This window comes from Lycorma delicatula, chromosome 7 (genome assembly GCF_047948215.1).
Source record: "Lycorma delicatula isolate Av1 chromosome 7, ASM4794821v1, whole genome shotgun sequence".
Taxonomy (NCBI): domain Eukaryota; kingdom Metazoa; phylum Arthropoda; class Insecta; order Hemiptera; family Fulgoridae; genus Lycorma; species Lycorma delicatula.
The window spans coordinates 76,525,206-76,550,609 of record NC_134461.1 but is presented as its reverse complement, the minus strand read 5'-3'; the positions used below and the strand labels follow the sequence as shown (position 1 = coordinate 76,550,609).

Below are 25,404 nucleotides of genomic sequence, written 5' to 3'. Positions count from 1 at the left end.
TTTATAATTGAGTTTGATAAGTACATGGTGAAAGCAACCTTGAATGTAAAAATAATAGTTGAGTAATGTTAAATAGCCTTGATGTGAATGGCATAAACAGCTTTATATGAATATCTTGGTATGATTATACATGTATAATAGGGTCTTATATATATGTATGTATGTATATAAGTTTCAACTCGTATAAATGAATATTTGAAATGGGTGGGGTAAACCAATCGAATTTATCATGTTAAAACTGATACCTTAAATAGAGAAAGCAAGAAAAAAAATTGTTAATAAGCACATTTAATTTCTTATGATTGGAAACAAGCACAGTTTGTGTATTGCTCTATGTATTATTCTGAATGATGTTCTGTCATCCACAATACATGTTAAATTGTCTGATTCTGCAAATGTTTTCATTATTAAACCAGGTTTCCACTGTAGAAGAGGAGTAGTATTTTGCCTGTTATCAATACTAAGTCTTTCTTGCAAATATTCCTTTTAGGAGGCCATTTATTATGTTGTAATTGATTTAAGTAATCCTTTGATAATTTATTCCAGATACATTATGTAATTTTTTTCAATAACTGCCAACATCCAAAAACAGTTAATAGGAATTTCACTGAAATTAGGGTCAGGAATTGAAGTAGTAGCAGATCCAATGAGAAAGTGTCCTGCCATTAATATTGTGAATTTCTTTAATCAGAAGTTAAAGCACATAGTGGGCATGAGTTTAAAATAGCTTCAGTTTGTGTTAGTACAATAGAAATTTCTTTGAAATTAAGAACAGTTTGTCCTATTACACAATGAAGATGATATTTAACACTTTTTATCCCAATTTCCCATAATCCGCTTAAGTGTGAGGAAAGAGGGATAAATTACCAATTTATCCCTTGTGAAGTAGTGAAGGTTGATTATTTAGTTGAAATTCCTTTGATTTAAATATCACAAACGATTCATGGAGAATGTTATTTGCAGTAGATAGATAGTAAAATCCTAGACTTAGAAGAGTAGGTTAGATGAAATCTTCCCATTAGAATGAATAAGTCTGACATATATTCAACTCACCTACCTTTCAGTGATTGTGAATTCATGAATTTTAAAGACTTATAGAATCATTTTCTTTAATTGATCTTTTAATCATAATACTGCTAGTTGACCTTAATTTGACATATGCATCTCTCCATTAAGATAATAAGTAATCACACAATATGTCGTCCCATTAAAATTTAGATTTCCATAATAATTGCATAAAATGTTACAAAAAAATACTATCGGTCCAGTTAAGTAAATTCCAGCAATGATAGACAATACATTTCTATAGTGAATATGTTTTTTCTTTTAGACTTATGTTTTTTCTTTGCAGTTAATGATTTCATCCGGCATTCTATAACATCTAAGCTCTTCCATTTTTATATTATCACATTTTTCATCTTGTAAATTAAAATTTGAATATCTTAAATTGTTATCTTCTTTTGAGAGACTGCATTTCATTTTCAAATTCAAAGGTTTTCCTACACTAGTAATTGTATCATTGGAAATTTCCTGATATTTCTGTATTGCATATAAACTTTCTTTTAGTGTATTAGTCTTATTTTTGCATTTTTTTAAATTTGAAGAATTGCATAATAAATTATAAGGAGCTGGATTTTTATTATTCACTACAAAATTGCTTGACTCACTGTTTTAATTTACATTTTCCAGAGACATTTAAACTCACTAATATCAGCATTAATGTTTTTCATCATGTGTTTCAATAACTAAAGTAAATCTCTTTAATTTTAGCATCTTTCCCTTTTTTTACAAAATTTGAATTATTACATTAAAATCTGCAGCTGTGTAATTTTCACAGAATCATTTTACATCAGTGATTTTATATAAAAATTTTTTAGTTAAGTTGTTCGATTTTGAATGTAGTCTAATATAACCTTGTTTCTTGAATGATTGGAAATTGGGCATTTTGAATGAGTTTTCCTGGCTTTATGAGACTGAGAAAAATTGTGCATGTAGTATGTCAATTTTAGAAGGAATATTGATATTCGGATCAGCTAAAAATAAATTCTTAGGGAGATATATTGAAGGATTCAGAAGTGGTAAGTTATCAGTTAGGGTCTGTAGTACAGCACATTGTATTTTGAAATTGAAGTTTTCATAAAGAGTTTAATTTTTTAATATTAACTACCATTGAATTGAGTAATATTAAGTATATTTTCTCTATATGATGAATGCAATTGAGTAAGTTATTATCGTTTCTATTTTTTTAGTAAACTGGATAGTTTTCATTATTAATGGGTAAATTTTTTTATTGTATCAAATGTCGTACAGGATGGTATAAAGATAATGTAGTTTTTGGATATCAGAGAGATTAGTTCTAGAATGGATCAAATCATTGAACATTGTGAAGTAATATCGCCAATCAAGAATATTTCCATTGAATAATCAATGGAAATATTTAATCGGTGGCAATTAAATTGGATCGACTAGTGTATTAAACAAATTTTGACTATAAACATGATAGCAATTGCTTAGCGACCTCAATCTATATTCTGTTGCACACAAATTGTCTTTAGTGTGAACCCTGCCTTTAGCAATATTGGGATCAAAATCTAATTTCTCGATTTTAGATTGCATTATGTCATGTTTTTGTGACAGCCTTGCAAATTTCTTAATTTAATTTTTAACGAAGAACTGTCATTAATTTGAGGGTCAAAGCTAGTAAGAAATATGTGTATCCTTTTGATAGCTGATTTGATTACTGTTTATTTAATTTCAACATTTTCAATTTCGATAATTCTGATTGCGTATCTCCTAATGAGAAGTCATCTTTATATAATAGTAGGTGATAATAATACTTTAATAGTTATGTTTAATGCTGGCGTAAATAAATGATTGTAATAAGAAATGATTAATTCTATAATTACATACAGATGTAATGTAATGTAAAATTATATTGATTATTTCCTTTAGCAATATATCTGGCCCGGAGAACCAATAAACACGTATGACTCTTACCTCTTGATCTCTTCGAGTGGCTAATCCTTCATGCCAGTACTCAAGATAAATATTCTTACAAACATTCACTATCAAATAATATTTATTCACTAATTAAAGCATTAATATTAGTTATGTAATTCTATTAGAATAAGCTTTCATGTTTGATTCGATCTTAATGAGTATGATTAGCTATTGTCTGGGCAACGTGTTCTAAATTCCTCTTTTAATAAGCAGAAGAAGCAACACCAATAAACATGAGAGCAAGAAGAAACAACATACTTCATGATCAAACAATGTGTAAAGTGAAATTTTTAATTTTCAATTATTTTAATATCTTTTTTCAGATTTGACTGCAGCTACATTTGGACATGAAAATGTTTCATCTGAAGCAAGTTTAGTACTAGTTGCTGTAGATCCTAAAGCACGACAAGCTGTTCAAAGTATAGTGGATATTTCAATGTTTATTCGCACTAGACAGAGCTTTGGTGATATATTTTATCTTGGTTCTAAACCAGCATCTGTACCATACCCAAATGAGACTATTATTACAACACAGTTAGCTAGTGGTGAATTAATTGTTAGAATTCAGTTTAATGGTATTGTTGAAACTTATACTGTTGGAGGTGTTAGATTGGATGATGGTTATAGTCACTTAATTCAGGTTAGTATATTAACATTTTTGTTTTATTGAAATAATATCGTTTTATGGTAGGTAACTTGTACCTTAAGAGTGCTTAATGCATTAATTAGAAATTTATTGTAATAAGTAGAATTATTTTGTCTGCTGGTAACTTGTAAACCATATTCCCTAGGAGATGCTTAATATTCACTCTCTTCCCTATTTTGTTAATATAACATAATTGAGCTATTACATAGTATAATGCAGACCTTACAAATGTTTGTATAGACTTATACATTTTGCTGTGTTTATTCATTTAACCCTCTATGTGATGACTGGTTAAACCCAAAGCATCAACCACCAGATTTTCAGAAACATTTCAATAAATTTTAGCTTTTTGTAAATGTTGAAAATAATTTTTTTCAGTAGTAGTTTTGTTTGTATAATTTTTCTTTTTATTCCTTTTTTTAAAATTAAATCATGTTAATAAAAATTGATTTTTAGCTATAGTCAGACATGCATTGCACAATTAAAAAAAATTACTCTTTATCTCTAGTAATAGATAATCAAATCTTAATACTGGTATGTGAAATAAGCTTGAAGTAATCGTTCTACTTTATTCAAGAAACATGCACATTTAATGGCTGGAAAGAATGGCTGTCAATTAGACCTCTTGTTACTCTGTAGGAGTATGTCCAGTAATTAATGCATCTGTGCAGGAGTTGGGTCAAAAGGATTAATTTAACAAACTAGATTTTGAATCTAGGGAACATAAGTAAATAAACAAGATTTCCTTTCATTGAACACATCTCAGGCACTCTTTTTTTTTGCATCAATTTGATAAATTGTCAGATGATTTCCCTTTCTTCTGACTACATTTCATTGTTTTATGATTTTTATCATTGCTTCTAGTGTTGTGTTATTTCATATCCTTAAATGGTTTGTTGCCACCTGTCTCTTCCATACTTGTGTATTTTTTTTTTTTTTCCAGAAGTTGTTTAAATTATAAGAAAAGCTGCATTCAATAAAAGTTTGTGTAAAAGTATACTATAAAAAATGTTTTTTTTTTTTGTTTTTTTTAAGTATTATGAACTTGAATGACAGTACATTCATTTAAGGAACGTGGACAAAGTAAAATTATGAAAAAAGTATTTCCTATAAAAGATTATTGAACTTCATTTGTTTTCAGTTTGTTCATTAAATACAAGGATCTTTGAAATATAAATGAATTTGTTTACATAGCTTTATTGATATTAGATAAAATTACAAATAAATTACCTTATTTTTTTGCATAATTTCCTTCAATAGAAATACATTTTCTCCAGCAGCTTCCTGATCCCCTAATCAAAAAAACAAGATGGCTGCCCTAACAACCAGTTGTGCACATAATAATTGGCTGTGGCATTGTCTTCGAATCTTTGCTCTCGTAAAGCTTTTTTCAGCAAACCAAACCTGTGGAAATCCCACCATGACAATTTTGGACTGTAGAGTGGGAATTTTAGCGAGTTTATCACAAGTCTGAGCTGCTGTATGTGGCCATGCGTTGTTGTGGAGAAAGAGGACATTGTGAATCAGTTGCTAGTGTCATCTGTTGTGATAAGCAGCCCTGACAATATCTAACAACTGGCAGTAGTGTGCCACATTTACCGTCTTTCAACCATGCAGGAAATCAATCAGCAGCACACCTTTTGAGTCTCAAAACACAATTACCAGAATTTTTCCAGCTGATAAGCGTTTCTTGGTCTTGGTTGGCACCCCCTCCCCACTCTTTCACCACATAATACTTGCTCTCATGCTTTCCAGGGTGTAGTGGTGGACCCACATTTTGTCACAAGTCACAAATGGTCAAAAAATGCCTCTCCTTCAGATTAATTCAAACTGCTGACAGATATCTTTCCTTATATTTCTCTGTGCCCGAGTGAGAAGATGTATAGTATAACCCACCTTGTTGGCACTTTGCTGTATCCAAGAGTGTTTGACAATATTGTATACACACTCCCATTACTTATGCCCATTTCTGATACAACTTCAGCGATGGTTATGCAGCTGTCACCTTCAATAAGGTCACAATCGACCTGGATGTCATCATTATTGACAATGGTCCGCAGACAACGTTCATTCATTTTTCTTCACCACTGCATCACGACCACTTCAAATTTCTTGGACCAATCAAACACTTGAGTTTTTGACTGGTAGCATTTACAAACTGTGCCTGAAGTCGGGTCAAAATTGTAGAGGATTTGGCAAGAAATTGGATTATAATTTGTCACACACCAGACGATGGTACCTCCTGCCCAGACATTCTGCTACTGATATGGGAAGGTGACCTACAGATGTGGCTGCCCAGTTGCACCCTTCCATGCATATTCAACTAATTACCTGTAGCACCCCAACACATTCACTGCTCTCCCTCAGTCCACATGGAAAAATCCCAGTTTATATTTGAATGCCTCTTGTAAAACAATATTAAATGTACAACAAAAAATTAACATGAAATGATGGTGCTCTTTATAAATATTGTTAGTTCCTATATATAAATTTCTATCTAAAGATTCAACAAATGGCTTGCCAGGTCTCATAGAAGTCTACAAATGTGTAATTTGAAAATATAGGTAGACAAAATAACTAAATGAAAAGAGGATCTTGCTTTAGCCATTGTGTAGTTCAGTTTTATATGATGAATTTAATTTATTGTGTGATGTTAATATAAATGTTAAAATGATAAAGTGAGTAAATTGTTATTATTTTCTACACTTAAAACCTCTGTAATTGAGAGTTACTGTCTGTATTTTATCCAGAAGATTCTTATTCTGCTATAGAACATATTACATGTTGAAAAAATTCATTTCTCATCATCAAAATAAATTAGAGGGGAGAGTAACTATAATAGGGCTACATACCTTTAATTTATTGCAGTGAATAAATAAACTAAATGTTGTTTCCAAGGTTGAAAAAGTTCTGAATTTCTCTCATAATTCATCTCCAGATTAAATCAACAGTTATTTGATATTAACTAGTATTTATGCTGCCCACGAATTTATTTGTTCAGTATGATTTTAAACGTAATATGAAACATTTGCTAGTACAGTAAATGAGGATGAATCAATTTCTGATAACTCACACTTCTAAATTATTAGCAATAAAAAGAATTATTCATTGAGAAAAATAACTTTTTATCCAGAAAAACATATCTGACAAGACATGATATGCTAAAAAATAATGGTAATTTGGGCTCTTTTAAATACTGCATGTACTTACATGCAGTATCATCCTAGTAGTTTTTAAAAGGTGTAATTCTGTTTTGACATTTTTTTCATTTATTATCCTAATGTGAGATTAACAGCACACCAGAAAAAAATGTATTACTTTCCCCAACAAAACATAGTAAAACCTGGAATGAGAATTAAGCATGGATAAAGGCAAGATCCATGTGTAACACATAAATCACACTAAAACATAAGATATATGCTATAAAAATATAGTAAAAATTTCTGCAATGAATGCCTTCTCAACTTGTCATTATCCAGACATTTTTCATCCATGTCTGCATCAAATTCCACCTTTTCTGTCCATAACAATCCCATTATTTTGTGATCATGATCTCCTGTTCTTCATTGTTAAAAACTAACATATTCCTACTCATCTTTATCCCCTTCATTACTGCATCCAAGAATTTATCTTCCCAAAAAATTTAGATTATGTAATTATTATAATAGTAAATGATTATTCTGAGTTCTAAGATTAGAAAAGTAAAATAACATTAATCTTAGAAATAACTTATCCCTTGAAAATTGTTTTATCATTTATTATAAAAATAGTATTGTTATTTTACATTTAGAGAAACAATGAATAATATTCTAAACAGTTGTTTGATGAAATTTCATTATTTTAAAGATAATGATTACGTGTTTCTGATAATTCACTAATTAGAGGGTTGCTGAATGTCTTAACTATAACAGTCTCATTTGATAAACTTTACTTGGTTGATTGTGTTTATTATGTTTTTAAACTAATTATATTATAATTTCATTTCAGGTTGTAAGAAATGTTACTTTGGTACAAGTAAAAATAAACAGCACAGAATATTTTAGGAAAACAATCAGTGCTAATGGTAAACTTGACTTACAAGTTCTTTATTTAGGAGGTTTTCCACCAAATAATACAAGATCTGCCCGTCATGCAAGACAAGTTACTGTTGATAGTACCACTTACTCACCAGCAAGTAGTGGATTTAAAGGAATCATTCAAGATGTACAGGTAGTGTGATGAGAAAATATTTACTGTCTGTTAACAAATTTCACAAACTGTAATAAGTTACCAGTTTGTAGTTTGTTATTAATCTCAGATATGTAAAAAATATTTGTGAGTGCACGTGCGTGCGCATGTGTGTGTGTGTATGTGTTTATAATATATATATATATATTTATATTTAACAGAGAAACCCAAGTACAGAATAATTGAAATGGATTAGTTATTTCATTACATAAGCAAAGCGCTTTCGTGAACTTAATTCGCATTATCAGCTGCATTATATTTATACCTCCTATATTTCAAAAAACATCATAAACTTGCAGGTTTAAAGTGGAATAACAATGAAATTTACTATTTCTTTAATTTCTTGGTAAAAATGAAGATATCAGATTGATTTTTGATATGTGTAATTTTCATGTAAATATCTAAAACCAATTTCTAGATTTTTCATAATTCAACTTTGAAAGGGGTGAAGAAAGGTAAAAATTTTGAATAATGCTAGCAAATTTTCCCCTTGCGATTGTACTAAATGAAGATATTCACTAGACTGGGGCTTGCAAATACTCTTCAGATAAATATCTAAAAACCATTTTCCGGTGTTTTTTTAATTTTGATTTTTTTAAAGGGTGTGACAGTATGGCGCAGCGGCTCAACCAACACAGCCATTGTTATTGTGTTGTAACTGGCTTCATTTGCTACTTAACTAAAAACTCCTTTCGACAGACCGCTTTCTTTTTACCCCTTTTATCCCTTCTGCAGACCAAATTATCCCTGTAATTGAAAAAACTCTCTCAACTGGAGCAGATGTCCCAGGCAATGACATCGCTAACTCAGTCATTTTAGAAATATTGCAACATGAAATATCAGTCTTTTGAAACACCTTAAAAATTGCTTTCCACTTCTCTTCAATAGTATCTAGTACTTTTTCAGAACTAGAACCACAACCTACCCTTTGATTTTGAATTACCTGGTTTAACAATCTACGTTCATCAAATAGGTCATCAATATTTATGGAATATTTTTTAATTTCATTAACAACTAGTGCATTCTCTTCTAAATCAGACCAGGCAATTTCAGTTCGTAAATTTATCCACTGAAACTTACTAACTTCATCAAAACTGCTTCTCCACTACTCTAAGTATTAGATACTACTATTATAAATATTGTCTACGCTTGAAAAAACTTTTGTTCCTGAACATCATTATTTTCTTTTAGAGTTCATAGCAATTCCTTGGCAGAAGATGGTATAAATTTGTGGGTTTTTCTTTCCTGAAGTTGACAAATTAATTCAGACTATGTCTGAAATGCTTCTGTTGCTGTGATAGAATTAGCTTCCAATTTCAGAACTGCATTATTAAATATCTGTAGAGTACCGTATAAAAATTTCAAAAACAGTTCTTTTTCTAGATTTTCAAAAAAATCAAATAATAATTTTGGGCATTTGTCACAAGATAAGAAATATGATTTTAGGCCATCAAAAATGGGGAGAATTCTTTCTATTGCAGGTAACAAACTAAGGAACTGTGTGCTGCTATGAGGTAATACTTTTTTGTAATCTGTTTCCCCAAATTCACAGAACTCTTTAAGTTTCATTGCTCTTACTGTATATATGTGAAAATTTTTATAATAACTTTTATGACCAGGGGTAGAAAATCGCATACTGTTTTTACTGAATTGTGTACAACATGGGCTGACCAACCAATTCCTAATATAGGTTTATATAAATCACTTTGAACTTTTCTGAACACATTTTCATTCCCCTTCTTTTTCACATCATCAAAATTACTTTGAGTGTTATCAGCATTATAACAAACCAACTTTTCTTCAAGTTTGTATTTTTTCACACACTGCAAAAGATACAGAGTCAAAATTTGAACAATTTCACCTGACACTCATTGAAATTTAAAAGTTTAACTTGAATTCTCTCCTTCAGTCTGAAATATCTTACAACAAACGGAACAAGTTTTACTTCACTTCTGTTTCAGCTATCCATCGTTTCTGTTACATAATTAACGCTTTCCAAAGAATGCAACACATTATCAAATATAAATGGCGAAATAACGTTAACAATAATTGCCTCGGTTTTGGTTTTAGCAGATGAAAATTTTGGATTATATAACTTTTTAACGAGTTTAGATGTGCAGTCTGATGTTTTGAAACTAGGTTCGTGTCTAGCAGTGTGGTATGAAAATGCAGCTTCTTTAGCAGCACACTCCAGATCACTGTTATTGTTATTCCTATTTTTGGCTTTAAAAAAATCTTTTATGTTTGCTGAAGCAATAACATTAATAACACTCCTATGTTTAGCTGTTTTCACGTGGTCTTCAATATCACCCTTTCCTTCATGTGCAACAGAAAATTCTCCAGTACATAGTGTGCAATAAACACATTCATTGTTACTGTCATTACACAATTTCAAAAATTTATATTCCTTTTTGTTGGCTGAGTGATGCATGACTGTAAGAGAATGTTTAAAGACATGATGTTGAACATGTAGGTCTAAAATTAAAAAAAATGCTTGCCAGTCATAAAATTCTCAAATCTCGGACACTTTTGCAACCCCAGATAGCACTAAAAAACCAGGACTGTCTAGGCTAATCCCAGACATATGGTAAAGCTATATAATGATATTAATTACAGTTAGATACTACTTAAATGTAAGTAGCATACATTATCAAATCAAAGCTCTTTATAATTCACCACACTGTAATCTGGTGACTTTTGGTTTTTACCCTAATAATAACGTTTCCTATTCTGATGTTTTGATTATACATGTTTGTCAATTTTAATTGAAGTACCTCTAAAATGTGAAGTAGTCTGTTAACTGATGGAATATTACTCTCAAAGAGTACTTGTTTTCTAAACAATGTTATTATGATTTGGAAGCTTGAATTAGTAAAATCTAAACTGTCAGTAAAATTCATATCATTAGTATTACTTTAAGTGTAATTTTAACGTTCTACCTTGCATAATATGTTTATATCTTGATTGATTGACTGTGTTAATTAGCCTAAATAAAAATGTAACTGACATAAAAAAAAACAAAAAAATAATACTAAACTAGTAAATTTTAATTTCATGTTGTAAAACGAAAACACATACATCAGTAAAAAAATAAATAAATAAACAAATAATTGACACATTAGAATGCTGTTAAAAATAGTATTTTTTTCATTTTTAATAATTTAGATAATTCACGAATATTAAATTATATTAAATAAAAAGGAATCCATGCTTGACCAATCTGTTATTCAGAAATCACTTCCTTCAGATAGTTCAATCATTATCATTAAAATGACAAAAAGATGATTTTTTCAGTAGAAAAGCTACATTATCATTCTCCTGTTTCAAAGATTTACATTTTTGTTTAGGATTTTTTTATTGATTGTTTATGATGTATCATTTTCTTACCGTTTGCAGTCTTAAGCTTTCCATCATTGTGTTTTAATTCTCTTTTATTTATATTGATTAATAGTTCATTTACATTTTAAATGAAAAGAGATTAACAGACTTAAATTAGATTTTAGGCATGAAAATGAAGGCTTATTTAACAATGATTTCAATCCTTACTTTATTTAAGTTAAATAACATTAGATACAGCTTTATTATGGGTTGGTATTTATTTTTGGCTACTCAATGCTATTTAAAATTAAAAAAGCAGAGAGAATAGAGACAGATATTAAACCAAAGAATAGAAAGCATTACTAATGAAAAAAATATAAAATTATGCCTAAGGAAAGTGAAATTAATAATACAATATTTGCATTATTTTTTACGAAACAATTTAAAAAACACTCATTAAAAAAAATAAATAATGCATTTAATTCATTATATGTTCTTTAACAAATTAAACGAATAAGATGGATCAGATACTACTCAATAATATATAACAGGTTCCCTAAACATTTTAAAATAGGTGCTATAGATAAAAGAATTACCTGCAACATGTTAATGAAGTAGGTGCAAGATACCTCAAAAACAGATTCTAACATAAATATTTTTATGTATTTAGATAATGATGAATCATTTGTCTGTGTATGTGGTGGTTTTTTTATATTGATAATGAATTTTATTTCATGTTTATAGGTAAGTAATGGGTCTTATGTAATGGTTGTTGAATTTTTCCCATTGATATTGGATGATCTTGTATTACCATCTGCACTCGGTGTAGTATCATTTGATCATAATGCGGTACTAGAAGGAACTGTGTCAGATGATACTTGTGCTAGTAATCCATGTCAACATGATGGTGTTTGTGAAATAACATGGAATGATTTTATGTAAGTAATATTTTATAATGTTATTGTTTATTAAATTTCAAAAGTAAAAATTAGAGTGTATGTATTTTGATTTTTAATTGAAAGAGATATGTTCCTTAACTCTGTGAATAATTGTTAGTAACTTTTTAAGGCAAATAAAACTTATTATTTTTAACCTTTTTCAACTTTATTGAAAACTCATGACTACTTAAGTTATTTTTCTTTTTTATAATTAGTCATGTATTATGACCTAATTAAACTTGAAAAATGTTGAATTTCTCTTAAATTAGAAATAAAATGTAATTTAACTTTTTTATCCTAAATAATCAAAATAAAAGGATTCCATTTAGAAAGTAATTTTTTTGTTTCATATTCTTAAATATATGTAATACATTGTAACCAATTATACTATTAACTAAATAGTATAAAGTACTATTACTTTAATAATTAGTATATAACCAGTACTATTATTAACCAATTGTACTATTTACTAGTATTATCTAGCCAACAGTGATTGATTGTTTTAATTGTCCATTCATATCATTTATGTATATTTTGCTTTACTGTCTTCATTTGTTTTAAATTATTAGTAATATGTTTAATAGATACATAACTATACATTTTACAGTTGCCATTGTACTCGAGGTTACAAAGGAAAAGAATGCGAAGAAATGGAGTTCTGTCAGTTGAAGAATTGCCCACCTGGGAGTGTATGTCGCAATCTTAATTATGGTTATGAGTGTGTTGCGAATGTAACACTTGATGGCCATGGTACAAAGTTACGATATTCATTTGTACAAGGAGATGGTGATAAATTAACTGTTCCAGAAGATTTGGAAGTCTCTTATCGAAGTCGTACTGGTGGCACTTTATTACATATTGGTCCAGATTCATCTTCAGTACAACGATACTTCCAAATTTCTGTATATAAAGGCCAAGTAAGACATTTTTATATTTTATAAGAAACATTTTTTCTAATTAGTAATTTTAGTTTAATGTTTGTGTTATATGTTGTGTCTGTATTATTGTCCAGGTATTCCCTCTAAATCTTTTGGTACTTACGTATTAACGCCACCACAGCTACAGCTTTATTTAAAAACAAAGTAGTCAGTCGGATTTCGGTGGAAAATGAACAGTCTCTTTATTAATTTTAATAAATGGTTATTTATATTTATTTATTTATTTTATAAATATAATTTAACCAAACTTAACCTACGCTAGCTTCGCTCGCTAACCTTGACTAATTAACACCGTAATTTTTTGAGTATTTACTTTAATAAATTCAGTAATTATTGCAATTATTCATTATTTAAATAATCAAAACACTCCTGTTAATTAGTCAAGGTTAGTGAGCGAAGTGAGCGTAGATTAAGTTTGGTTAAATTGCATTTTTAAAATATATAAATATAAATAACCATTTATTAAAATTAATAAAGAGACTGTTTTGAATCTATGTTAAACTCTATATCAGCCCATTTTCCACCAAAATCCGATTGACTACTTTGTTTTTAAATAAAGCTGTAGCTGCGGTGGCGTTAATACATAAGTACCAATTTTTTTTATAGCAAAATGAATAGCTCTGTGTTTGGAAAACAGAACTGTTTGGTTCTTAAGCCCTTTATGTGTTATGATCTTACTCTGATTATTGTAATTCTAGTCTCAATAAACTTAAATTCAGCCAATTGCTTTGTTAAATGGGTTTTAGTTGTTTTAACTGAAAAGGGTTCATTATCTTCATTCAAAATATTCTTCACTTAATTTGATATAGATAACTACTTGAATATGTGCAATTTACAACAATTCAATCTTCAAGACCACTGTGGGAAGGACTGATCATAATTTTATAAAACTCGTCTAAAAGAGCTTCTTTGTATAAAAGTTAAAAGCATATTGTCGTGGTGATCTGCAGATGATAATCTCAATTTCTATTGTTCAATGAAGTTAAATATAATGGCTGAAGTTATTCATTGAAAAATTTAATGTTGCAATTAAGTTACTGAATGCAAATGGGTTTAAATTCTTTTAAAACAATGGTTAATTTTGATTTGAATACTCTAGTAAAACAGTAGTACAGGTAGGCTTTCAAATCCAGATGAGGTTTAGTTAACAGTAATAGGCACTGCTGTTTAATCAGGATTAATCAGTAAATCAAGCTGAAATTGAACCAGACTAGCTTTCATTAAATTTACAGCTTGTTGCAAGATAGTCAATTAAAAAATTAAGTAATAAACATAATTTAATTCATTCTTCCTTCAAAATGATCATTTACAAAATAAGTTTTATCAACAATTATTCTTTATGTAAATGAGGAACTGAAAAAAGCTGACAATACAGTTATAGGGGTTTCCCAGAATGCTGCTTTAGAATATTTGATGTACACTTAAATGGGGCTATAGTTTTCATGAAAGCATTAGTTTAAATGCATGTAGATTTAGTAGTGCATAATAGAAGGAAAAACCCAAAAATATATCTAAAAAAGCCTATTTTTTGACTGTAACATTTGTGTCAGGAAGCATGGTGCGTTGGTTTGTTTGCTATATGTGCTCACATTTTTATTTTGGCAAAATGCAACAAATTAGCTAAATGCATTTGCTATTTTAGTATTCTAAATTGTATTATAACACTATAAACATGTGTTGTTTACATAACATTTATTATACTTAATATTTTTTTGCATTTTGTTAACAAAAACTATTGTAGACTTACTGTTTTATATTTTTATTACTTAATAAAAATATATTTATTACTTAATATAACATTATTTATGAATACTGTAAGATGAAAGGAATTTCTCCAGCATTTGCCTGGATTCATCAGGAGAACTATGATAAAACCTTGATAAGAACAGCACCATAAAATTCTTAATCTTCCCTATTTTATAAAATGGTTAGATAAACACTTGGATAATCAAGTCACACCTCAACCAAAATTTTTCCTCAACTCTTGAATCGAGATATGAGTGAACATTGTTCTTCCTATATTATGATATGGTAAGAAAAACATTGAAATGCTGGTCGCAAAGCAGCCAGGGGTGCAGCCCCTTAGTTACTAGTAAAAAGTCTTTTCTAGAATAGAAAGCAGCTTCAAAAAAACTGATAATGAAGGAGCTACATAATATCTCTGGAAAGGATCTTACTGAAAAAGTGAATAGTTTAAATTTTATGAAAAAAATAAATTGTATTTGTTTTTCTTCATGCTGATTTGCCTGTTTATTATTACATATCGCTCTAAAATAGATTAATTATTCTAGGTAACTGTATCATGGCGTTTAGATACACCTTCTGGTAAAGTTATAAGGTTACGTAAAGAACAGCCAGAAGGGGAATGGACTACAATTTCTTTAAAAATGGTTAATAATACTTTAATTGGAAAATTAGCTGGAGTATCAGATGAATCACAAGAACCTCAAATAGTTGCTAATTTTTCATCAGCTGATTGGCAGAATCTCATCTTAAATTCTCCAGTTACAATAGGTAATGATTTATTTACTTATGTATTATAGTAACTTCTCATTTTTATATAATATTATTTTTGGGTTTGTAAATTCTGTAACTGAGAAAATTTAATAGAGGTGTTTAAAACAGAGTAGGTCTTGGCTTATTGATTTTCATAATTTTTATATGTTGTTGATGCTGATTTTTAAGGTTATTTTCCTTTTTTAAGTCAGCGATGAATGTGTTGAATCTCTACCATGTTTATTATTCCAGCTTGAAAATTCATTTCTAATTTTTGTGTCCACATATCTCCTTTTTACTCGACTACCCAAAAAGAAGTGTAATGTATTTAGGGTGTATGTTTGTTCCACAAAGCAGCTCAACAACTGAACCAATTTAGATGTATGACTGTGTTGGAATCCTTACATTACTGGGACTATGTATATATATGTGTGTGTTTGTGTCTGTATATGTATATATGTTTAAATAAATTTAAAAAATTGAAAAAATTAATACTATATACAAAATTGTCACCTGCACACTATTGTAAGCCATGCCTGCGCTACCAAAATGTATCCAGATTCAAGATTTAAAGTACGTGTAATTCATTTTTTTTTTTTATACAGTGCATCTTAGTACTTAGTATACAGCTTATTTTATATAGTGGATTCCATCTTAACTAGCCCAATTTTATTGAATTCTTGGCTGGTTAATCTGAAAATGCGTGAAAATATATTTAGGAAATTGTAAAGAAGCTTTTAATATATATGTAATTAAAAAATATATATACTCCAGTATACTAAGTTAACTACTATTTTAACCATTTAAAGCAGATAACTCTCTTGAGCTTGCTGGTAAATATTTATGCTAGGTGTGTGCTCTTGAAATGAAACCATGTCCATAGGTGTGACTTGGCAGTGACAGTTATGAAATCTCTTTAATTATTGTGCTTTATTATACAAAATCTGAAAAATAAAAATGCTCGTATTTATGTTGTGTGTAAATATTTTGCATAAATAAAACAATTTTTTTTTTTTAATAAGATGCAGACAACTTATGATTTACTAAGAATATTTTTTTTTATAAATTACATATTTATAAAAACAAGCATACATATCTTGTAGTTTACACTCATGGTATTAAGAAATAACTAATTATAATTGTGTTTAGTTTATTTTTTTTTAATTTTAAACTACTTGAAAAATAAATTCCTTCTGATTCAGTTGTTTGGTTAAGTTATTTTTTCTAAGAAAAAACTTTTATATTCAAAATGTACAGAAGTTAAGATCCTAATAAATTCTGTTAGTACAATGAGCTTCTTCTGTGTAAATTAATTATATTATGTTTAGAAAATTAATATGGCTAGAAGCCTTGATGCAGTGCTCTTTCAGCTCTGAAAAACCTTTGTTATAGACTATAAAAGGACTAAAATACAGTAAAAAGTAATTAATTTAAAGCGTTTGTTAGTAGGTTAATGAAGGCTAACTTTTGCATGCATCAGGTTTACTCTGATGTGATAGATGACGGTTATTTGGACATGTAATATAAATATATAAATTTTGTCTGTTTGTTTGTTATCGCATCACGCGAAAACCAACCGACCGATTACTTTCAAATTTGCAGGATATATTCATGTTATCCCAGGGAAGGTTTAACCCATCAACCTAAGCCCTAGCCTCCTTGAAGGTTAAAATATTTAAAATATTCATTATTTCTTTGCCCCCAAGGAAGGTGAAGTTGTGAATTAAAGATTTTCATTAAGGAAAAAATGGATTAATTCTTTTACTTCATTATTATATTTCTGCCACCATGGTAAGTTATGAATTTTTCGACATCAAAGGTGTGTGTACTTTAGTTATAATTACTATTATTCTATCTTTTTTAATTTTTTATTTTTCAGGTTTCAGTAAAGTTTGAAAACTATAATTATTATTTATCAGTATTGTTCTCACAACCATGAGGATAAGGTACAGTGTGGGGGTTCAGGGAGTGGATCCCTCTGGGTAGATGGGATTGGCGTCTGAAGCAAGCTCTGTGTGTGTTCAGGACGGTGCCCCCCCCCCTCCTATGCGGAAAATTGGGAATTGTGAGCTCTGCAGCCATGGATAGGTTCTTTTGCCCCAGGAGGCCCTGAGGAGCTCCTGAGTTGGCTCTGGGATTTGCCTGAGCTGATCTGAGCCCCGAGGGTCCAGGTTCGTTTTGGCTAGATGGGCTGGCTAGTTTTAATATAATTGTAGTTTAGTATTTCTTCTTACTTCCTTGTACGAAGTAAAGGAAGTATTGTGACCATGAAAAATTTCAGATTTCAACCAAAATATCCATTTTGACCATCCGTGAATCCATTTTGACTAGTTTTGGCATGACGGTCTGTATATATGCACATATCTCGCATAACTTAAAAATGATTAGCTGTAGGATGTTGAAACTTTGGACTTAGAACTGTTGTAACATCTAGTTGTGCACCTCCCCTTTCCAAAAGGCCTGAAATCTAAAAGAAATTGAATTTTGGACTTTTTCTTAATTACAGTAATAAGCTCTCATTGAGAGCTTTTCAATGATATATCATAAATCGTACTTCTTTTCATTGGTTTCAGAGGTATAACCTAATAAAATTTTAATTAGTGGAATATTTGGATCTTACAAGTGGAAGGCACATCAGTTTGAATCAGACTTCATATCCTTTTTTTTAACTTTTTTTTTAAATTTAAATGTATTGCTTTATTAATAATTATTAATCTCTGATTGTAAAAAGATTTTTAAGATAAATAATAATTCAATAATAACAATTTTAAAAAATTTGAAAACTATCAGCAGTTATTAATGAAATAAAATTTTATGTACTTTTCATTTAAAAAACAAGTGTATATAAAATTTAAGAGGCACACAAGGAAATCATGTGGTATCCACATCAGATTTTTAAGGTTTTAATAGCAACAATTTAAAATTTGGCTCTGTGAAAATGGTAATAGGAACCACTTTATGTCACCTTTTTTATAAACCTGGTATTGGATATTTATTATTTTTGGAAATGGCTATGTCATAAGCTATTTAATTTAATGTTCTACTAATTTTACTACAATCAACATTATTTTCATTTTATTCTCATTAGATTTGTATTCTGGTTTTTTAAAGATTTCTTTTAAATTACAGGTGATACTGACATTATGATTATAGCTGACAGAAATAGCTATGTAACTGATGCTGAATCAACAAATGATATTAATGTCTCAATGCTAGATCAGAATTTGCATGGAAATAATAAACAGTCTGCTGGTGGTGCTTATAAGGTTGATATTAACTGTTATAAATTATTTGCTGTTGTGTCAAAAATAAATTATTTCTCAATCTTATGGTTACTAACGACTTGAAAATTCTACTATAGAATAGCTCTGTAACAGAAATAAATCTGTAATCAGCTGATCTTATGCCAACATTTACTTTTCTTTATCCTTTCATTTATTTGAAAAAATCTCTTTTGCAAAAAAGTGGTAAAGTAAACAATGTCATCATGTTTTGTCTTCTTAACAATGAAGATGATTAATTTGTGTGTTTTAATAATTTGTTTTTTATTGATTAATACTTTGCACGAATCAGATTATGAAAAGAAAGTGAAACCTAAGATAAGAAAAGAGTGAAAGTAAAGAATGTATGTGCAGTGACAATGAAAGAGAAGTGATCAGTAATATTCACGCAATGGTGTCTTAATTCTAAATTAATGTTACCCATAAGCACTTATCATAGTTATTCAGAGTATTGTTAATAAATTTAGATAATTTAATTTTATAATGATGTAAATGATGTTATAAATGCACTGTATTTAAAAACAATTTACATAATGTTATTTATTTAAAAAAAAATAATTTTATTCTACTCTCTTACAAGGAGTGGCTGAAAGATAAGCATTCATAACTCGCAAATGAAAAAATATAATCAAATGAAACAAATACGGCATAAAAGTTCATTTTTTTCATACAAAAAATTACATTATCCTCATAGTCACCATTTACAGCAGCTACTCATTCATCGCAATGGTGAAATGTTATCTCATTCTGTCAATGAAGAATGCCAGCGGTCTTTTCTTGGCCCATATCTTCATTGCAACCTTCAGTTCATCACCCGTGGAGAAATGAACATCCTTAAAATTCCTCTTTAATTTCAGAAAGAAGTAAAAATCACAGTGTCAAATCTGTGGGTATGAAGGGTGTGAAATAGGTTCAAGTTTCAACTTCACAAGAGCCTTTGCAGTTGCATGTTATGCATGTGGCTTAGGATTATCAAGTTGCAGAATTATTGGTTCCATGGATTGTGGAACACAACACACATCGCCTAAGGTGTTTTAATATTTTTATGCATTGCATAAAATATACACTCAACACTGCTTCCAGGAAGAGTGTCATATATTCATGTGTGTTGTAATCCTAGAACAATGTCACAAGAATTTTTTTTTGTGAGGGTTACACTGTAATTTTTTCTTCTGGTTTGTAATGATGCACCCAAGTTTCATCTTGCATTAAAGTACTGAAAAGGAGTTCTTCTCAGTTATCATGATAATGTTTCAGAAGCTGTTCACAACAATCAATTTGTTGTTTGTTCATTACTGTGAGTTTGTGTGGCACCCACTGCAAGCAAATTTTATGATTGTCCAGTTGATAATAATGTGTTCTAATTGTTCTTTCATATGCCTATGTGGGTGGTGATATTTGCTGCACTGTCATTTTGAATCGCTTCTTCCATCTTTTTTTGGCACTTCTCATCAGTCACAGAAGCTAATTGACCAGTAAGAGGTTCATCCTCAATATTCTCTTTACCAGCTTCTGATGCACAAAGCTTTATTGACCATCTACTCACTACACTTCCTTTCTTTTTCTGTTTAGCCTCCATAACCACCGTTAGGTATTACTTTCGAGAATGATTGAGGATGATATGTGTGAATGTAAATGTCTTGTACAGTGTCAGGTCGAACATTCCTGAGATGTGGTGTTTAATTGAAACCCAACTGCCAAAGAACATCAGTATTCATGATCTTGTATTCAAATCCGAATAAAAGTAACTTCCTTTACTAGCATTTGAACCTTAGAACTCTTGACTTTGAAATCAGCTGATTTGTGATGAGTTCACCACCACACCAATTCGATGGGTTTACTCACTTATGCTTCGATTAACAGTTTCATCACCATTAGTGGATTGCAGATGACAATGAATGTCACTTGTGTTTACTTTTCCTCTGTTAAGAATTCAACTGATGCTCGATTTTTTAAATGCGTTGAGTAGACGTACTTCACTCTGTAACAATGGCGACTGACAGAAAATGAGAAGGCATGGGTGTATGAGTTTTGGAATATTAGTAGTAGGGGGAATGAAAGTTTTCCAGTGGTTCATTAGATTTCAGCCAAACCCATATAATAACTCATAATTTTTTTTCATAGTAAATGGATTTATTTGCTATGCTTTTAGCACATCCCTGTTTAGCTAAATGACTAAATTTTTGGTGCTGTAGGATGAGTTTTATGCACATAAATCTCAGACATAATGGCTGACAAAGGAAAACCCATTGTTAAGATATTTTCTTGAGTATGATATTTGTCATCAAATTTAAAATAATTCTATTGGTATATGTTTCTAATATATGCCAGCACTTCTTCAGACATTGTTAATTTATAATATTTCAACTCTGTACAGTTATGTAACAATGGCTAGCTAGACCACATACATTTTTATTTTATTTAAACTACTTATTTATTTTATTTTTAATTTTTATTTTAATTTTAGTAATTGACATCATATTTCTGTATATGGAATTTTTTAACTTTTTAATTTTAATCTAAAAAAAAGAAAAAAGTAATATTCTTAAGTTTTAAATATAGTATAAAATAATTTTTAATTTTAATATGTAATTTGATCTGAATAATTTATAAAAGTAATTTAATGCAGTTGAGGATATTCGTGAAAGTGCTTTTGCATGCAAAATGGAATAAGGTGTCATCCTACTTTATTATTCTTTATTTAGGTTGACCAAATAAATATTACATATATATATTGTATCTGATCACAAGCCAATTTAATCTTCTTAGATTTCTAATTAATTCAAGATTTTAGTATCATCACTGATCAGAATGATAAGGGATTCTGTGCTGTCTATGATGCTACTAGATTGTAGCTCGGATTCAAGTTAAATGTGTAATCGGATATGAATTATAATTTTACATTTCAAATAGGACTCTTAGTTTAATAACCAATAGCTTAGAAGCTTTTAAAACCAATTCTAACTCCAGACTCAAACAATCTGTTATTAGAAATATAGAGGTGTGGCTGACTTATTTTTATAACTTTTACTTTGAAGATACCTTACATTAGTGGTGAGAATAAATTAATGTTGAAATTTGAAAATAGCATATAAGTAGAGCATGTATGCTGGTTTAAAATAATTTAGATTAGACTACTTACATTTAAAGGCTTAATATATTCCATTTGACTACTCCAAGTGGAGAGTTTAGATTATACTGTTACTTGGTGGATCATTTTTGTACTCACAGTTAATAAAATAAAGGAAAAATAACAAGTTTCAAAATAAATTTTAATTAGGGATCAGATATTAATGTAAAAAGATTTAATAGAATATTTTTAAGAGTGGTAAGATGGAAAATTGATGTGAAGCTACAAGAAGTAGAAAAAAATTATGTGTGTGTGCGCACGAGTGAATGAGTGATGTTACATTATCATCATATTTATATATGTGTGTATAATCAATCATATTTAAATTCCATTAACTAAATCGCCTAGTACAGAATATTGAGATAAGACAAATCTTACCTTAATTTTTCATGAAATTACTTTTGCAGGATCCTGCATTCTCAGTAATGATTGAAATAATTCTGTTATTGCATAATAAAGATTTAAAATAAAAATACTAAAATAATGAAAATTGTATATTAATTTACGAGTGCAGCTATCTATTACAGTTTTTATAAGACTGTTTCCCCCAAACATTGTCTGATGGTTTATTATCAAATTGAAATTTTGTTTGGATTTTATATATACAATATTTTTTTAACATATTTAATTTTATGTCAACTTTAAATTATATATATATATATATATATAAAATCTCATTATATTATTTATATTATTTAATATTTTATTCTCCCATTACTGCTGTTAGTCCTCCTGTTATTACTGACCATTTAATTTTTCCCAGTCTTTTCTATGCCTATGTTTCAAATACCTCCAGCCTTTTTTCCCCCTTTTATACTTAGTGTTCATGTTTCACTTCCAAAGAGAAGTACATGACAAACATAACTCATCACAAAGATCCTGCTTCTACTTTAATTCCTTGGTACTAAATAATAGCTAGTTTTTCTGTTAAATGTGTCCTTAGCCTTTGTAATTTTTTTTCATTTTCACTTTTATATATTTTTATAAAATTTAGTGTATACACTTTTATAATAAATTCTGGTTAAGATTAATGTATATTAAAAAATAAAATCACCATTTCAGTATAAAATATTATTGAAAACTACTGGTAAGAATTTGATATTCTCTTTATTTTAATATATTAATTTACTTAATTACAATTTTTTCAGGGATGTATCGGTGAAGTGCGGATTGGAGGTCTTTTACTGCCATATTTCACACCTAGTCAGCTAAATGTTACACACTCATTAAATCATTTTATTCTTAATTCTGATTCGGAACTTGATATTGACCTTGGCTGCTTTTTGTGTTTCCCTTCTGAGTGTATTAATGGAGGCAGGTTAGTGTTATATGTGTATATTGAATTAGTATAGTGACTAGATTTGTAACCATTGATTCATGTAAAAGACTATTTAACTTGCTTGAACAAGCACTTATTTTTCTGGTATAAAAGTGAGTCAGCTTTGTTCAACATAGTTTTTAACTGTATCTGTCTTTATTGCCTTAATATTTAAATATTTTTTATTCTAACTTTTAAATACTTACTTTATGTTTTAAATTTGTTTGGGTTTATTTATTCATATTAATGGAAAACTATGGTAATAATTACCATATTATTTTGTTAATTTTCTTAAGCTTGGGTAGTAATTAAATTATATTTCTTTTCTCAATGATAAAGTGATAGCGATCTTTAAGTTTAGATCACTATAATTTCAGATTTTTTTGAAGAGATTCATTTTATTGAAGAGTGTTAATTTAATTTTGTGAAAAATTATGTTGATGCAACCCAGGATTTTTTGTTATGATACTGATCAACTTCTGCTAAATTTGTTATTTTTTCTTTTTAATAATTATCCAGCTTCTAAAAATATTTATGTGAGATTAGCATATGAATTTGTATTTTAAAAGAATTTGTGTGGTTATATGCATGCACATTTATAACTGTTTTATCTTACAATTTTTGATATTACTATAATGAATATGTGATTTTTTTTCATTCAGTTGTGCCAATGCTACAACATCTTACCTTTGTCATTGTTTACCTGGATTTTCTGGAGATGATTGTTCAGAAAATATAAATGAATGTATAGACAATGATTGTAAAAATGGAGCGACATGTAATGATGCATTAGCAAATTATACTTGTAGTTGTCCTATTGGATGGGAAGGTTGGCTGTAAGTATTAATCATAAAAATGCTTATTTTTTATAGTCATTTGTAATACTAATCGTAACTAATACTAGTTATTACTATTTCAATGTTTGTTTGCTTTCAATGTTTTGTCATCGCATCAAAGTTCTCATTTTTTTAATAGAGTAATATTTATTTGCGTAATAATTTCAGTCATGTGTAGATCTCACTTAAAAATTAATATAGTTTTATTTCAAACTCATGGTTTTATTATGTTGGTACAAAACAAAATAAAAGAACATACAGATTGGTTATATGTATTTTAAGTAAAAAAGGAACTAGCCACACCTATAACCCTCTTTAATTTCTAAATATAAGTTGGTGTACTAACTTTGTACACCATCACTAGAGATGGAGATTACAATGACTGTAATATTATGAATATACTGACAGAGTTTGTTATTTAGAATGATCTGGTTTTATGATTAGTAACTAAAACTAGCATCTGGTAGGGCTGGGCTTTTTTTTTCCTTTCAGCTACTTTTAAACTGAATTATTACATGAAATTAATTTTTTTTTATATCCAACAGATTCCATTTATTTTGATTAATTACTGTTTCTTGTAGGTCCAGAATGAAAATAATAGAAAAACATCTTTCTTGGTAATTTCTATTGCTTAAAATTCTGTTTATCTTCAGAAAACCACCATTATGTTTATTTTAATCTACTTAAATACATGTATATATTATATATGCATGTAGGAAAGTAGGAGAGAAATTTATTTTCATAAATAAACTTTGATTTTAAAATCTTTAATAACAAGAGTTACATGTTATGGCATGTTTTTAAAATTCCACAGCCAAAAGTGATTCTAAATGATTATTAAATCAAAAAATAATCAGTTGTTTGTGGTATTTATCAAAATACTTTGAAAATCATTTGGCTAAAAGTTTTCTTATGTTTAAAATTTTATAAACAATACTGTTTGCTTCTTATCATTTCTTCAATGTTTCTTACATTTTTAGCAGATATTCTTCATTAATCCTGAATGACTGGTTTTCTAATGCTGAGGTGTCTAGTTTTGAACTAGCAACATAATTCTTTGCTGTTGATTAGGAAGTTACATAATGCCTATCTTAACTAGCATGTAAATTCTTTCTATGTTTTTTTAAGGAAAACATACTTCAGTACTCTTTCTTGAAATAACATTTATTATCTGTTTAAAAGAAAAGGGTTTTCAAAAGAAATAACTTATTTTAAATTAACAATGTAACTTAATATTTTGGAAAATCATCATTGTTATTTCAATATAGAGACCATA

At 28.9% G+C, this 25,404-nt stretch overlaps 1 protein-coding gene across 2 annotated transcripts in view; it reads left to right on the top strand.

Moving 5' to 3' along the window:
- crb (cell polarity complex component crumbs) overlaps positions 1 to 25,404 on the top strand; it is a 332,998-nt gene that overhangs the window by 280,578 nt on the left and 27,016 nt on the right. For both annotated transcript variants that reach the window (XM_075371826.1, XM_075371827.1), the window contains 8 exons: positions 3,324 to 3,640; positions 7,634 to 7,855; positions 11,936 to 12,129; positions 12,737 to 13,046; positions 15,359 to 15,581; positions 18,693 to 18,829; positions 23,123 to 23,292; positions 23,955 to 24,128. In XM_075371826.1, coding sequence (XP_075227941.1) covers positions 3,324 to 3,640; positions 7,634 to 7,855; positions 11,936 to 12,129; positions 12,737 to 13,046; positions 15,359 to 15,581; positions 18,693 to 18,829; positions 23,123 to 23,292; positions 23,955 to 24,128 — 1,747 coding nt within the window. The remainder of the gene's footprint in view (positions 1 to 3,323; positions 3,641 to 7,633; positions 7,856 to 11,935; positions 12,130 to 12,736; positions 13,047 to 15,358; positions 15,582 to 18,692; positions 18,830 to 23,122; positions 23,293 to 23,954; positions 24,129 to 25,404) is intronic.